The 15,674-nt window shown below is 50.9% G+C and overlaps 1 protein-coding gene across 1 annotated transcript in view; it reads left to right on the forward strand.

Moving 5' to 3' along the window:
- The window catches only part of CUNH16orf54 (chromosome unknown C16orf54 homolog), a 42,762-nt gene extending 28,319 nt beyond the window's left edge, over nucleotides 1-14,443 (forward strand). The window contains exons 2-3 of the mRNA XM_006103354.3: nucleotides 12,145-12,196; nucleotides 12,585-14,443. Coding sequence (XP_006103416.2) covers nucleotides 12,585-13,268 — 684 coding nt within the window. The 5' untranslated portion in view covers nucleotides 12,145-12,196 and the 3' untranslated portion in view covers nucleotides 13,269-14,443. The remainder of the gene's footprint in view (nucleotides 1-12,144; nucleotides 12,197-12,584) is intronic.
- Nucleotides 14,444-15,674: the final 1,231 nt, after the last annotated feature.

A 15,674-nucleotide genomic window follows, 5' to 3' on the forward strand; every position in this document is an offset into this window, starting at 1 on the left:
TTTTTTTGTCTGTCTTCGTATGAATGCTCTTGCCTCCGTTCTCAGTTGGCTCAGAGTTACAAGAATTATAGCTGCCTACAGAGGCTCGCTGCAAGAAATAGGTGCAAGGAGCTCTGAAGGCCGAGGAATCTGAACCCAGATTTGACCATCTCCAACATCCTCCTTCCACTAAATGAATGACTTACCGAGCAGGGCAATCACATGAAACAAACTCAGAGCTTCAACAAGAGAATGCACGTACTTCCTGTTGCTCTTCTCGTCACACTTGCCCTCTCTGCAGTGGGGTCCAGCCCAGCTGAGAGTTCCAGCCCTCACCCAGGGCCAGCTTGCTGCTATCAGGGAATAAAGACAGGGTTGAGCTCAGGAGAGTTTCATCACTGCTTGGGGCCTGCCAGATTTCACTTACCTGGCTGCCCAACACACCGAGATCAGAGATTCCAACCTTGAGAGCTGTGAAAAATGATGAGAATGAATTTTTATTGAAATATATTTATTTTCAATAAAAATATATTTTAAAAAAAGTAAAGAGAAGTGGATGAATTCAGCAGATGTAAATTTGGCCATCCACAGTTCCCCAAAAAGTTAAACATGGAGTTACAATGTGACTGAGAAATTTTCCTGTCTATACCAAAGAGAAATTGAAAACATATGTCCACACAAAAAACCTATACATGAGTGTTCACAGTAGCATCTATATATATAAAAGCCTAAGCAACTATTTGACCAGTAGCTATGACACACACTGACCACCAAGGGGCAGACGCTCAATGCACAGGCATGGAAACATGGAACAGACTGATGAATCTCAGAGGGAAGGAGGGAGGGGGGAGGTTGGGAAGAGACTAACCAAAGATCTTATATGTATACTAGAGGCCCGGTACATGGATTCCTACACCAGTGGGGTCACTCGGCCAGGCCTGTAGGGATTGGGCTGAAACCCTCAGTCTGACATCCCCCGAGGGATCCCAGATTGTGAGAGGGCTGAAGCCAGTCTGAGGGACCCCACTGGTGCACAAATCTGTGCACCAGGCCTCTAGTTACTTATAATAGCTAAAAAGGGTAAACAACCCACAAAAAAGGGGGGGAAACAACCCACAAGTCTATCAATTGATAAATGGGTAAAAATGTAGTACATTGATACACTGGAATATTATCTATAATAATAAAAGGGTAATATGCTAATTAGACTGGACAGCCAAACCACCTTCCAGATGACCTTCCAGACTGTGAGGGCTGAGGCAGCATCCGGGGCTGCTGCTGCCAATGGGGCTGAGGCAGTAGCAAGGGTTGCTGCTGCCTCGGCCTTTGGAGCTCCTTGCATGAATTTCATGCATCGGGCCTCTAGTGCAGCTATAAAAAAGGAATGAAGTATTGATTCAGGCGATGGCATGGATGAAAAGACAAAAGGCCACATATTATATTATTACACTAGAGGCCCGGTGCACGAAATTTGTGCACAAGTAGGGTCCCTAGGCCTGGCCGACGATCAGGGCCAATCAGGTTCCCCATCTCCCCACCTCCTCCTTCCTTCGATGCCCGCACGCCACCACCGAGCAGTTCCCCCTGCCTCTCCATCTCCTCCTTCCCTCGCTCCCTCAGCGTCCCACCACCACCACTGATCACCCGCCATGTTCCGCACCACCCCTTGGTGGTCAGCACACATCATAGTGAGTGATCGAACTCTTGTTCTCCCGGTTGAACTCCCAAGGGGACAATTTGCATATTAGCCTTTTATATATAGAGATTTGCATAAAATGTCCAGTATAGGCAAATCCATAGAGACAGAAAGCAAATAGTGGTTACCAGGGATTGGGGAGTAACTACTAATGGGTACAGTGCTTCTTTTTGGGGTGATAAAAATGTTCTGGAATTAGGTAGTGGTGATGGTTGCATAGTATTATGAATATCTTTTAAATCACTGAATTGTACACTCTGAAAGGGTGAAATTCGTAGCTCAATGAATTATATAGCTCAATAGAAATAATACAGTTTGGCCACCCAGTCCTGCTACATGTAGAAAGTGCAGCAGTGGAGCGATGCATTCAGGATCCGTTGGAAGCCCTTGGTGTCGGGATGCAAGTGCTAGAGGATGGATGGTCTCCTGGAATCAGGCACAGTGGGTCCTCCAGTTGGGTCTCAGGTGGCTAACAGCACACAGAGGTAGTAAACCTTCCTGATGGCCAGGTGAGTTGTGGAGGGCATGAAGCTTCATGTTTTCTTGAGAACATCCATCTCCACCAGAATCAGACTAAGAACCCTAGTATGGTCAGGCTCATGTACACACAGGAGCTGGGGAAAGATGTGGTAGCCCCTCCGCCCTTCTTTCTCCTGGCACATCGACTGGGCCCCAGAGTGTAGGGTCGGATGCTGGGCACTGAAAGCCTCAGTCTGGAATGGGCCTCAGTGACTTTCCAAATGTCATTATGGCTGAGAAACAAGACCTGCAGCAAGTGGCCATGTGGGCAGGGGCCACTACCCATACTTAGCTCAACTGATTGCTTCCGTGAGATCCAACAGGTGTCATGTATCTCCTGATGGGCCTGTGAGCTTCAGCTTCAGCTTGGGGCTGTAGAGAACCGTTGAGGTATAGGGTGGCTAGATTGTGCAGAGGGGACCCCAGCACCTGGTGATCAGTCAGTGAGTCCTTTCGGCTGAGAGGGAGCAGAACTCCAAGGGGTAGCTCACCAACCTCCCAAACCTCTGTTTCTTTGAGGGTCAGATACACTAGGCCTGGTGTCATCTGAACCTACTGATTGGATAGGACATAGCACAGAACTGTGGCTTCCAGTTTTGCAAACACGTTTCCTCAGAGAGGGTGCACTGCTGGAAAAGCCTGCTTCCTCCCCGTCTCCTGTCTGCCACCCCCAAATAAATCAGGCCGTGTCATCCGGAAAGTCTCCCCAGTCTCTCATACACAAAGGAGGGGCATGTAATTAACATACACTGAGACTAGCAGGAGCTGGGACATGCTTGGTTGCTTACTCCCCAAGTAAGCCCCCAAGTGCAGGGACCATGTCTGGTTGCTCACCGATGAATCCCTGTACATGTCACATAGTAGATATTCAATAACTATTACTTGGATTTGTGATTTCACTAGTAGCCAAAATGTCCCCAACTCAAGTTAGGGTTGACAGGTTGCATTTTAGTCCTAGGGAGCTCCATACGCAAAAGCAGCCAGACTCCCTGGAGGGTCATCATAGCTGTGTCCCTGACTACAACTGCATTGAGCTCAGCGTCAGGGATTCTGACACCCAGGCACACAAGAGCACAAGCACATGCACCCACACACGTGGGAGCACACCCACGGACACTCCACTCAACTCTGGCTTCTCTTCCCGAAAGTAGGTGTCCAGCCACACTTCTGACGTGTGATGCATCTGCTAGTGACCTGGCTTGGCTGCTCTTTTTGGAAGTCCAGGCCAATGCGTCCTGGTTGGCGCCTGGTAATTTTCCTTGGAAGCCCTGAACAGGAGTCGCTCTTGAGGAGATCCTGAATAATAGATAAGCACCATTGACTCTTGGCAAGCCTTCCCTGCTCACCCTTCCCACCCCCCACGGAGAGGACTCCAACTCGTAGCCTTTGGAGAAGTAGTGGACGGCTTCCCAGAGGAATGATGTGTTAGCGGACGGAGTCTTGATGGGCGAGTGAAGGTTGGCCAGAGAGAGGGGTGTTCTGATTTCAAAGGGAAAGAGACTGTATCCCCAGCACACAGTAAAATGTCACATCACTGGGGTTTTATTGGCTGGGCAGATGAATCAAGAAGAACACAAAAGAAGAAGCCAGACAGTGGCTCCCGGAGCTTGAGCCTGTGTGAGTGTGAGGCTGGAGAGGGGGGTTTGGAGCCAGACTGTGAAGGGCCTTGTGTGTTTAGCCAAGGAATTTCAACTTGATCTTGTTGGCAACAGTAGGCCCTCAAAAAATTTTCAGCAGAAAAATGGCAGGATCAGAACTGTCTTTTTAAAAGATTAACCTGGAAAAGATGAGGATGGGGAGAAATGAGAGGAGGCTGTGGAGACTGAGGGGTGAGAGCGGAATAAGGGGTGGCTGTGGGGGTGGGAAGGGGCATTTTACATATATTGTCACCTGGGCCAGTTGGAGGGAGGGGGTGGGAAGGAGAGATTCCAGACTATCCCACACGTTTCTAGGTCCGCCAACTGGGAGGTCAGGATGCCATTCGTTCAGATAGACATCAATAAGCTTATAGAGCGAGGGGGCTTTTGTAAAAAATATTTTTATTGTGAAATAGTACACAAATATATAAAAGTATAAAAAAGAAACGTGTTATGTAGTACAATAGTAATAAAGCTGTTTTTTACTCATTAACTTGGAGTCACCTATGGAATTTAGTCAGAAATTCTGTTTTGAAACATGATTAACAGACCCAGGATTATATAAATTAGCACTGTTTGGGTTACAAGTCCCAGAAACTTAACCCGCATTATTAGGCACAAAGGAAAATGTGTTATAAGGACACAGGAACCCAAGGACAGCAATATGGCTGGGCATTGGGAAGGAGCTGGAACGCGGGACTCAAACACCATCAGAAATCTCTCTCCAGTGCTCCTCTCTGCGGGCTGGCTTCTTCACTTCTCTGGCTCCAGTGATGGGAGAAGGACCACTGACAGTTCCCAACTTTTCCGTCAGATTCAATCTCCCAGAGAGTCAGTCAGTCTTAAAACTCGAGGGAGAGAACTATAGTAATTAGTCCAGCCTGAGGCGTCCAACCCAGTAACAGTGTGCAGTGACATTGTACAAATGTGACAGCTCTTACCGCAAACGGTCAGGAAAGAAACTTCCTCAGATAGTGGGCATCCAGCAGATGCCCACTCCAGGGCAGAAGCTGTTGGACACCCCCCTCCCCTCCCCCCCGGCCCCAAATCCACCCCAGGAGGTACAGAGAGTGCTCAGGCAGTGGTTCTCAGCCTTAGCTGAACATTGGGATCACCTGGAAAGCCTTAAAGAAGACTGACGCCCACTCCACCTCAGACGACTCAAGCTTTTTCAAAAGCTCCCGGGTGCTTCTCATGAGCAGCCAAGGCTGAGGACTCAGGGCTGGTGCCCAGCTTCTCTAATGTTTACGAGCCTCCAATCACCCGGTATCCTGAGCAGATGCAGCTTCTGCCTCAGCAGGTCTGCATGCACGCGGCCCACTCTGGCAGCGAGGGTCTGAGCTGCGCAGCCCAACAGAACTTCCTGTGGCGGCCGCACGCCGCAGCCGTGCTGTGCAGTACAGTGGCCACTAGCTGCATGTGTCCACTGAGAACCTGAAGTATAATTAATGAGACAGAACATTTTATTGTATCTTACTCTAATTAATTTGAAGAGCCACGTGTGGCTAATGACTACTCTATTGGACAGAGCAGGGCTGGTGGATCCCAGTTAGGGGGAGGGCATATCTGAATCACCTGAGGGTTTTTTTTTTTTTTTTTACCTGAGGTATTTCTTAACCAACTTAATGCTCTTGTTGCTACTGTGTTCCTCTGCCACCCCCCTCCGCTCCCCGATTCAGACCCTAAAACGGTGAAATAGAAAGGGGCGATGGTGATAGGGATAAAGAACCACTGGCATAGAATGTTCCAAGTTATCTATTTCTGTTACAAACCACTCCGAAACTTGACCTAAAACAGCAATATTTATTTTTGTCATAAATCCATGTTCGGGTGGGACTCAGAGGGGCAGCTCACCTCTGCTCTCCTTGGCATCAGCTGATGTGGCTGGAAGGCTGGGGCTGGGGCACCGGAAGAGCGGCTCATTAAGGGGTTGGGTGGTGGCTGTCAGCTGGCACCCTAGCTGGGGCTTTAACCAGGGCACCTACAGGGTCTTGGGCTTTCTCACACTTGCGATTGGATGCCAGGGCGTGCACTGAGTGGCGGGGGAGCAGAGTGCCCCGGCTGGCCAGGCGGGAGCACTGTCCTTTTTTAAAAACGAGGCTCGGGAGCCATGCAGTCACTTCTGCTGTGCTCCACTGCACTGAGTCACTAAGACCAGCCTCTATCCAAGAGGCCGAGGCTGGGCCCAGTCTGAGGACAGCAGCGCTGAGAGATTTGCAGACATGGATAAAGGCCATCAGTACGCGGACTGTGAGACCTTGGGAGCCTGGCCAGCTCCTCAGGCAAGAAACAGCGTTTGATCTCACGCGGCCCCTGCCCCTCCTCTTCCTCCTGCATGCCTGGTTTCTCTGTGCTCTGTACTCTGTAAAACCCTGTGTTGGGAAAGTCTGGGTGGTGGCGAAACAATAGCGCTGGCCCTCAGCTGCCCGCTGTGCGGCCGGCCTGGCCGAAGGCCAAAGGCCGATGGGACTTAGCAGTTCAACTTCACTGGTGGCAGCCGGTGGTTCGGTAAACTTCACCTGTCAGCCGCCACCTGTGCACATGTAAGTCCGAGTAAACCCGTGTCAAGTCCTCGGGTGATTTCTCTGGGCCCTCAGCGCTTAGCATGACACCACCACATAGACCTAGGAGCGATGAGCACCCAGGACAACTCTACACGCAGCAGCACACAGCCAGCTGCCTCGGCTACGGAAATTAAGTTTTCCTCGCTGTTTCCAGGCACAGTCAAGCCCACCCCTGAACACCCGGCCCTGGAGCACCCACCCCACAACCCAGAGCACCCCTCAAAGACCTGACCCACAGACTTCTCTATTGCACACACTCCTTGAGTAACTTCCTGATTCCTCTTCTCAGAAATTCTTTTTTTTTAAATTAAATCTTTATTGTTCAGATTATTACATTGGTTCCTCTTTTTTCCCCCCATAACTCCTCTCCACCCAGTTCCCACCCCACCCTCTGCCCTCACTCCCCACCCACTGTCCTCATCCATAGGTGCACGATTATTGTCCAGTCTCTTCCCGCATTTCCCACACCCCTTTCCCCCCCAAGAATAGTCAGTCCATTCCCTTTCTATGTTCCTGATTCTATTATAATCACCAGTTCATTCTGTTCATCAGATTATTTATTTACTTGATTTTTAGATTCACTTGTTGATAGATGTGTATTTGTTGTTCATAATTTGTATCTTTACCTTTTTCTTCTTCTTCCTTTCTTAAAGGATACCTTTCAGCATTTCATATAATCCTGGTTTGGTGGTGATGAACTCCTTTAGCTTTTTCTTATCTGTGAAGCTCTTTATCTGACCTTCAATTCTGAATGATAGCTTTGCTGGATAAAGTAATCTTGGTTGTAGGTTCTTGGTATTCATCACTCCCTTCTGGCCTGCATAGTTTCTGTTGAGAAATCAGCTAATAATCTTATGGGTACTCTCTTGTAGGTAATCGACTTTCTTTCTCTTGCTGCTTTTAGGATTCTCTCTTTGTCTTTTGCTCTTGGTATTTTAATTATGATGTGTCTTGGTGTGGTCCTCTTTGGATTCCTTTTGTTTGGGGTTCTCTGTGCTTCCTGGACCTGTAAGTCTATTTCTTTCACCAGGTGGGGGAAGTTTTCTGTCATTATTTCTTCAAATAGGTTTTCAATATCTTGCTCTCTCTCATCTTCTGGCACCCCTATAATTCTGATGTTGGTACGCTTGAAGCTGTCCCAGAGGCTCCTTACACTATCTTCGTATTTTCGGATTCTTTTTTCATTTTGCTTTTCCGGTTGGGTGTTTTTTGCTTCTTCGTATTTCAAATCTTTGACTTGATTTTTGCAATCCTCTGGTCTGCTGTTGGGAGTCTGTATAATATTCTTTATTTCAGTCAGTGTATGCTTAATTTCTAGTTGGTCCTTTATCACAACATCGAGGGTCTCACTAGATTTCTTGAGGGTCTCACTACATTTATCGGTGGTTTCTAGAAAGTTCTTGAAGAACCTTAAAAGTGTGGTTTTGAACTCTATATCCAGTAGTTTGCTTTCCTCCATTTCTGTCATTTGTGTCCTGTTTCTTTGTCTCGGCATTTTTTATGCTTCGCTGTGTCGATAGAGTGGCTTTCTGTGCTAAGTGTCCTATAGGGCCCAGTGGCTCGGCCTCCCCAATTACCTGAGGTAGACACTCTTGCTGCACCCCCTTGTGGGCTTTGTGCACAGTCTTGTTGTAGTTAAGCCTTGATTGTTGTAGGTAACACTGGGAGGATTTGACCTCCAGGCCAATTTGCTGTGAGAATCTGCTGTGTCTACGGTGGGAGAACTTCTGTGCTGAAGACACCCTTATGGGGCAAGACTTGCTTCAGTGGGGCTTTGGTGCTCACTGAGTCTGCCCCCTGAGTGTGTCCCTTATGGGTCTGAGGGGTTATAATTGGATGGTCCCACTCTGACCACTGGGTACACTGGCTCTTGGATCTAAGGAGGTGCTAATCTAGCCTCTGCCTGAGGCTACCCAGCAGAAGCCAGCTGTAAAGCAATGCAAGTTGCCCTGGGGCCTTGGGGCAGCTGCAGTTTGTTAAGTTATTTTCAGATTACAAAGGGCCGGGCCTTTCATATGCAAAAGCCTCCACGAAAGGCTTGGGCGGGGCGGGTCCCAGGGGATCAACAGGGCAGGTGGAGCGAGCAGTATGGCTGCTCTCAGTCCTGCCCTCAGAGGCCCCAGCAATCGCTGCGAGTGCCTCCGAGAGAAAGCTGCCCTCGAGTTCCGACCGATGCCAGATAGTCCTGTTTCTCCCGTATGAGTCTGGGTCCCCAGAGACTCACCCGGAACTGGAGCTCAGAGCCTGAGACTCCCTCCCGATTGAAAAAGACAATCCTGTCCTCAGCCGCCAGCCCTCTCCACATGCACCTCCACACCTTTGTATTTTACTTCCGCACCGCAGCTCCTCTGAGTCTCGGTATGCTTTTCTCTTTCCTTCTAGTTGTAGAAATTCCACTCAGCCAGCCTTCCTGTGGTTCTGGATGATGTCCGTTATGTCTTTTAGTTGTATTTTTGAAGTGGTTGTGTGAGGCAGCAATCTCCAGTGTTTACCTATGCCGCCATCTTGGTTTATCTCCTTTTCTCAGAAATTCTTGGCGGGGAGTGGGAGAGACCTGGAAGTGAGGGCACCTGGGTCTGGTCCCCACCCCACAGAGCCGATAAAAAAGGACACAGATTTATTTGGGAGTGCGGAGATTACGAGAAATCATTTTCTTCTCTATGTTTCCATTTTCTATATTGTTAAATTTCTGATTGTGGTAAAATATACATAACATAAAACATACCATTTTAATGATGTATAAGTACAGTTTAATGGCATTACGCATATTTACATTGCTGTGCAACCATCACCACCATCATTTCCAGAACTATTTTATCTTCTCAAACTGAAACTCTATCCCCATTAAAGTAACTCCCCTTCCTCTCCCACCCCACCCCCCACCCCCGCCTCCCACCCCGGGCACCCACCATTCTGCTTTCTGTGTCTATGAGTTTGACATGCCTTGTTGCAGGCTCTAGGAACCTGTAAGTAGAATCATACAGTATTTTCCCTTTGTGACTGGCTTATTTCACTTAGCATAATATCCTAGAGCAGGGGTGGGGAACCTTTTTCCTGCCAAGGGCCATTTGGAAAATTATAACATCATTCGCTTATTATAATTCACTTACTATAAATTTGGTTGCTATGAAAAAAGTTCCTAGATTTATTGAATTTCGAGTCCTGCCTGCAGATGCCTTGGCAGGGCCGGACCAAATGATTTCATGGGCCTCATACAGTCCGCGGGCCAGAGGTTTCCCACCCCTATCCTAGAGGTCATCCCTGTGGTCGAATGTGCCCTAGCCAGGTGGCTCCGTTGGTTGAAGCATGTTCTGTGCACCAGAAGGTGGCAGGTTCCATTCCCGGTCAAGGCACATACCTGGTTTGTGGGTTTGATCCCTTCCTCTCTCCTTAAAAATAAAAAAATATGCTCAGGTAAGGATTAAAAAATATATGCATATTGAGAATGTGTCAGAATTTTCTTTCTTTTTGGGTTGAATAATATTCCAGTATGTATGTGTGTGTGTGTGGCATTTTGTCTATCCATTCATCCACTGATGAACACTTGTTTCTACTTTTTGGCTTATTGTGAACAACACTGCTATAAACATTGGTGTGCAAATATCTGTTTGAGTCTCTGCTTTCAGTTTTTTTGTATATGCTTAGAATACATAGAGCATAATTGTGGGATCATTGGTAAATCTATTTTTTGAGGAAGCAGTTAAAATTTTTTAAGCTTTTTAAAAAAGTGATCAAAGAGCCCTGGCTGGTTTAGCTCAGTGGGTAAAGCGTCGGCCTGCGGACTGAAGGGTCCTAGGTTTTATTCCAGTCAAGGGCACATGCCCAGGTTGCAGGCTCAATCCCCAGTGTGGGGTGTACAGGAGGCAGCTGATCAATGATTCTCTCTCATCATTGATGTTTCTATCTCTCTCTCCCTCTCCCTTCCTCTCTGAAATCAATACATATATATTTTTTAAAAAGTGATAAAAGACTGTTAAGAATAAAACACCACCTGGCTGGTGTGGCTCTGTGGTTGAGCGTCGACCTATGAACCAGGAGGTCACAGTTGGATTCCCAGTCAGAGCACATACCTGGGTTGCAGGCTTGATGCCTAGTAGGGGCTGTGCAGGAGGCAGCCGATCAATGAATCTCTCTCATCATTGATGTTTCTCTCTCTCTCTCTCTCTCTCTCTCTCTCTCTCCCTTCCTCTCTGAAATCAATAAAAATACATTTTTTTAAAAAAGAATCAAAACACCCATTTCAAAACTTTAAAAACAGAAAAATCATGTTTGTTCATTATGATTTTTAATAATGTCTACTCTTCTAGTGTTTTTATTTATTTTTAAAGACTAATTGAGAGAGAGCATCCATAACAATTTTCAGGTTTTATTTGGTTATTTATATGGATTTTTAAAAATAAAACATTTTTATTGTAATAAATACATATAACATAAAATTTACTGTCTTAACCATTTTTAAGTGTGCAATTCAGTGGTATTAAGCCCAGCCAGCATGGCTCAGTGGTTGAGCGTTGACCTATGAACCAGCAGGTCACTGTTCAATTCCCCATCAGGGCACATGCCCAGGTTGCAGGCTTGGTCCCCAGTGGGGGGCATGCAGGAGGCAGCCCATGAATGATTCTCTGACATCATTGCTGTTTCTATCTCTCTCTCTCCCTCTCCCTTCCCCTCTGAAATCAATAAAAAATATATATATAGTTTTAAAGCTCAGACTTTAAGGCTTATAATCTCGTGAAATTCCCGTCTCTTCAGGTTCCTGCATACCTCATGAGGCCCAGAACCACGAGCTGTTCATTTCCACTGACTCCATCCCCCTGTTGCACTTGGCGCTCCTCTGCCCCTTTCCTCCCAACCACCAGGGCAGAGCGACCTGAGTCAGGCTGCCCCGTGACCCCCTTTTGTAAGACACTAGCATTTCAGCATATTTTTGTAGCTTTTCACACTTAATGGTTGTCATTTTGCAAAACAAAATATTCACACCGGGTAAGAGTTGTATTGTGTTCCGGGAGCTTGCTAGACCAGGAATTTACATCTATGCTCCCCCCATCCCTCCTATGTACGTGGGCCGTGTGCCTGGGCACAACACCTCCCTTACTGGGGCTCACTTGTCATCTGTCAGTAAGTGAGTCAAACCACACAACCTGAAAGGACACCAGGAGCTAATGACACCATCCTGTCCGCACCCAGGCTCCTCCCACCCTCAGCCACGGGAGGAAGGAGCCAGGACGGCCAGTGTCCAGGGTCTTGGAGACGTGCCCAGCCTAAGCTTGGCATTGTTGCTACCACGCCTTACCTCACAGATATTTTCTAACCGAAACTGGGGCAAATGGTCTGAAAACATGGAGATGTAGAAGACATGCTCGTGAAAAGGCAGAAGTCTCGCTCCCTCAGGAGGGCGTGGGGGCCGGATGGCAGGCGCTCAGTGGGCAGGACAGGGCCAGGGCAGCCTGCAGAGAGCAGGCGGAGGGAGGCGCGTGGTGTTGGGGTGGAGGGGGTGGGAAATGGGCCTCTGGGTGCATGTTCTGGGGCCTGACTATGGGGTGACACTGAGTTCAACAGAGCCACTGCCCATTCTGGCCCCACCCCTCTTGCCAGGAACCGCCTCCCCAACGGCCGACCGCAGTGACCACATCCCCCCGGTTGCCTTGGAAACACGCTCAGGACAGGGGAGTTGGGGCACAGTTGCCCAGCAACAGGTGGTGCCTCCCTTCCGCCCTCATCTGAGGCCCTGCTCTGCGCCCTTCCACAGGCCAGGGAAGAGCTGCTCTGAAGGGAGAGGGGAGCCCAAGGACAAGACTGAGGTGAGGAGCACAGGAGGCCCCTGTAGGTGGGAGCCCCTGGGACCAGCCCCCACCACTTCCTCTCTGTAGGCCCAGCAAGCCCTGAGGGGCTGAGGAGACAGAGGGAAGACGCCCTTGGGGCCTTAGAGCTTTGTCTGAGGCACCTGGGACCTGGGAGGGGAAATGGGGTTCTGAGCAGGAGGGCCCGGCTGTGGGCCCAGTGGTGCATCCCCCACTTTGCCTCCTCTAGCCCTTCCCGGGGTCCCTCTGCTCCTTTCCCTGTCTGGGCCTGTTTCTCGGCCAGATTCCCAGCCCCCTGACCCCGGTCCCTCTACACAGTCTTGGCTGGGCCCTGGCTGCCGCTCTGGGCCTCTGGATTGTGCTTCCTGTCCTGACCCTGTCTCCCCAGATGCCTTGGACTCCAGAGCAGCCCCCTGGGCACATGGAAGGGCCCCCTGCGTCGGAGTCGGCCTCGTGGCCCCCGCTGCCCTGTGGGCCTTGCATCCCCATCATGCTGGCCCTGGCCCTGCTGGCCGCCCTCTTCCTCCTCACCACGGCTGTGCTGGCCGAGCGCCTGTTCCGCCGCTCTCTGCGACCAGGCCCCAGCCACCACCCGCCCACCCTGGTCTGGCGCCCCGGAGGAGAGCTGTGGATCGAGCCCACAGGCACCCCCCGGGAGCGCTCCGAGGACTGGTACGGCTCGGAGGTGCCCCTGCTGATGGACCAGGCCCCGGACCCTCCTGTCCCCGGGGGCACCTTGGAGGCCCGAGCAACAGCCCCGCCTGCCCCGCCTGCCCCTTCTACTCCACGCTCCCCTCCCAGCTTTTTTGTTCCCCAGATCCCACCCCAGGCCCCAGCCCCAAGTACCTTCTGGGGGCCCCAGGCCTGGGAAGGGAGGCCCCATGCCCCGGGCCTGGTGAGCTGGGCTGAGCCTGAACAGAGGCCAGAGCCCAGCATGAATTTGGGGAGCCCCCAGGCCCGAAGACAGCGGCCAGGGAGCCCTGATCCCGAGTGGGGCCTCCAGCCTCGGGTCACCCTGGAAGACATCTCAGCTTTCTGGAGGCGAGAGAGCCGCACCAGCGTGGGTTTCTGAACCCCCAGAGCCCGGAGGACTGGCCTCCCAGAGGCCTCTGAGCAAGGCCCGACCTCAGAGCTCCCGCCTGGGAGCCCAGCTGACACCTGAGGCCAGGGAAGGAGGCCAGGCTTTTCACACCGGATTTCAGTTCAGCTGGGTCTGGTCTGGGCAGGCTGGGTGTGGACACAGCCTGTGCTGCAGGGGAAGCTCAAGGTGCTTCTGCTTAGCTGCCTGCAGGGGGCGCTCAGTGCAGAGCGCAGGTGGGGAGGACTCTGGGCCAGAAGCCGCCGCCGAGATCACGTTCCTGATTAAGAATTCAAGGTACGAGACCGGCATGAAAGAGCATCGCCGCAGCGGCTTCCGCCTTCCTCACTGTGTGTCCCAATGCCGTGCCAGAGGGCAGGGCGCGGTGGACGCCGAAGAGGAGATGCCAGCGTGCTAGCAGATGACAGGAGCCCAGCTTCCGGAGCCACAAACCATCCCGCCAGGAAAACACACACGGAGAGGCCAAGGCCAGCAAAGGAGCATCTTACGAAAAATGAACCCCAGCTCAGAGCACAAACGAGGGGAGCCAAGCTGGAGAGGCCGCTCTGCCTTCAGTCGGGGCCTAGAGCCAGATAACCATCTGCCGTCTCTGAAGGCTGACACCCCAACCCGCGGAGTCTAACCCCCCCCACACCCCCACCCCCATCGTGAGGGAGGCCTGGGCCAAGGACATCTGAGGTTGAACCAACATGGAAAACCTTCCCAGGGCAGGGCAGCTCCCAAAATGCAGCCTCTGGCCACCCCCCCCACCCCACCCCTGCCGGCCAAGCTGGCTGGAGTGTTCCAGAGAGACAGGTCCCCCCAGGCAGGCAGGCTTACTTATAAGGCTCCAGCTCCACCCGGAGAAACGGAGCCCCCAAACGTCCTTGGCCCCACAGCACCCGTCTCAGCTGACCTCGCTGGGAGCAGAGCCAGGGGCCGGCGAGAGGCCAAGGAGTTTTCACTCCAAACTGCGGTCATGACTGTTAGAGTTCTTGCCATATTGGTTTACCAACTGTACTATTATTTACTTTGTGTTTTCTTTGATTGGTTTACTGTTTGCTTAATAAATTTATTGTAGAAGGAATATTTCTTGTATCACCTCTGTAAATGGAAAACCAGTATCACTTGCCATAAATAGAAGGTCAAATAAATACATTGTAAACAAAGACATTAAGTTCTAAGCAGACATTGTTCCCTGCTGGAGGCAGGGACCTTAAGAGCTGATCTTTCTTTGTTGTTGTTGTTTTTTTTAAAGAAGGAGGGATGATGTCGGCAAGTGTTAGGCGGTCCAGCTGCCACCCTGAGAGCCCCCTCAGAAGCACTCAGACAGACGGATCCTGCACCGGAAGCAGGGACAGCGAGCCTGTGCTGCTTACTGCCGGCAGGGGCCTCGGAGTTCATCCACCCCAGGGAACTGCTGCTCCGAGGGCCGGGGGGCTCTGGGCCTGGGCCTGCCATGGAGGGGGGCGCTTTTTTTATACTGCGGTTGGGTGAGGGGCGGGGGCATGAGCTGAGGTATTCAGTTGAGGAAGCTTCAGCTGCAGGGGGGTCAGCAAGGTATTCAGGAATGAGTCAGCATCTGTGTGGGGGTATGTGGATTCAGGGAGAAGAAGCCGGTATCTGTGTCTGGCACGTTGATCTGTGAGAAACTCCAGGGGGAGTCCATTGTCTCATCACATGTCTGCATGTATCCGATCCTGGGCTCTCTCCGACCTAACATCCCGGCCTTTTGGTGATAAGGGACGGCGACTCTTTCTGACTGCTTCCAGCTGAACAGGGACGACGAGGGGGGGTGGTGGTTAAAGGCCAGGGTTAGGCAGAGGCAGGTCGGAGGGGAGCCGAGTGTAGGGATGGAGCAGGAGCTGATTCACAGTCACCCGTGACATCTCCGTGATCCGGGAGCAGATGAACTTGAGGAGGCAGGGGGCTAGGAGAAAAAAGACACAGATGAGAATCAGGGGCCCTACCATGGGTAGGACCCAGGTAGCTAAGGGGCTTTGGAACCAGCTGAAAGGAGAGTTGTCCTGGAAGTGTCCTGCATGTAGTTCTTCACTCAGCTTAGTCAGGGTCTGTAGTCCAGCTGCCACACTGAGACCCCCCTCAAAAGTACTCAGACAGACGGATCCTGCACCAAAAGCAGGGACAGCAAGCTGGTGCTGCTTACTGCCGGGAGGGGCGCTCGAAGTCTTCCCCCCCCGGGGAAATGCTGGCCGAGGGGCAGGGGGTTTGGGGCCTTGTCGTCATCGTTAGTTCTTTGGACCCCCAATTTTAAGGGACCATAACAAATGAAGACCCCAAGGGCATAGTGTTTTGACCTGTGATCTGAGACGCGAGGCGTGCAAAACTGTGGAATAATAATGAAGAAGCGGTGAGATAACGAGTGAGAAATGAACATAT

This window comes from Myotis lucifugus, unplaced genomic scaffold (genome assembly GCF_000147115.1).
Source record: "Myotis lucifugus unplaced genomic scaffold, Myoluc2.0 scaffold_480, whole genome shotgun sequence".
Classification (NCBI taxonomy): domain Eukaryota; kingdom Metazoa; phylum Chordata; class Mammalia; order Chiroptera; family Vespertilionidae; genus Myotis; species Myotis lucifugus.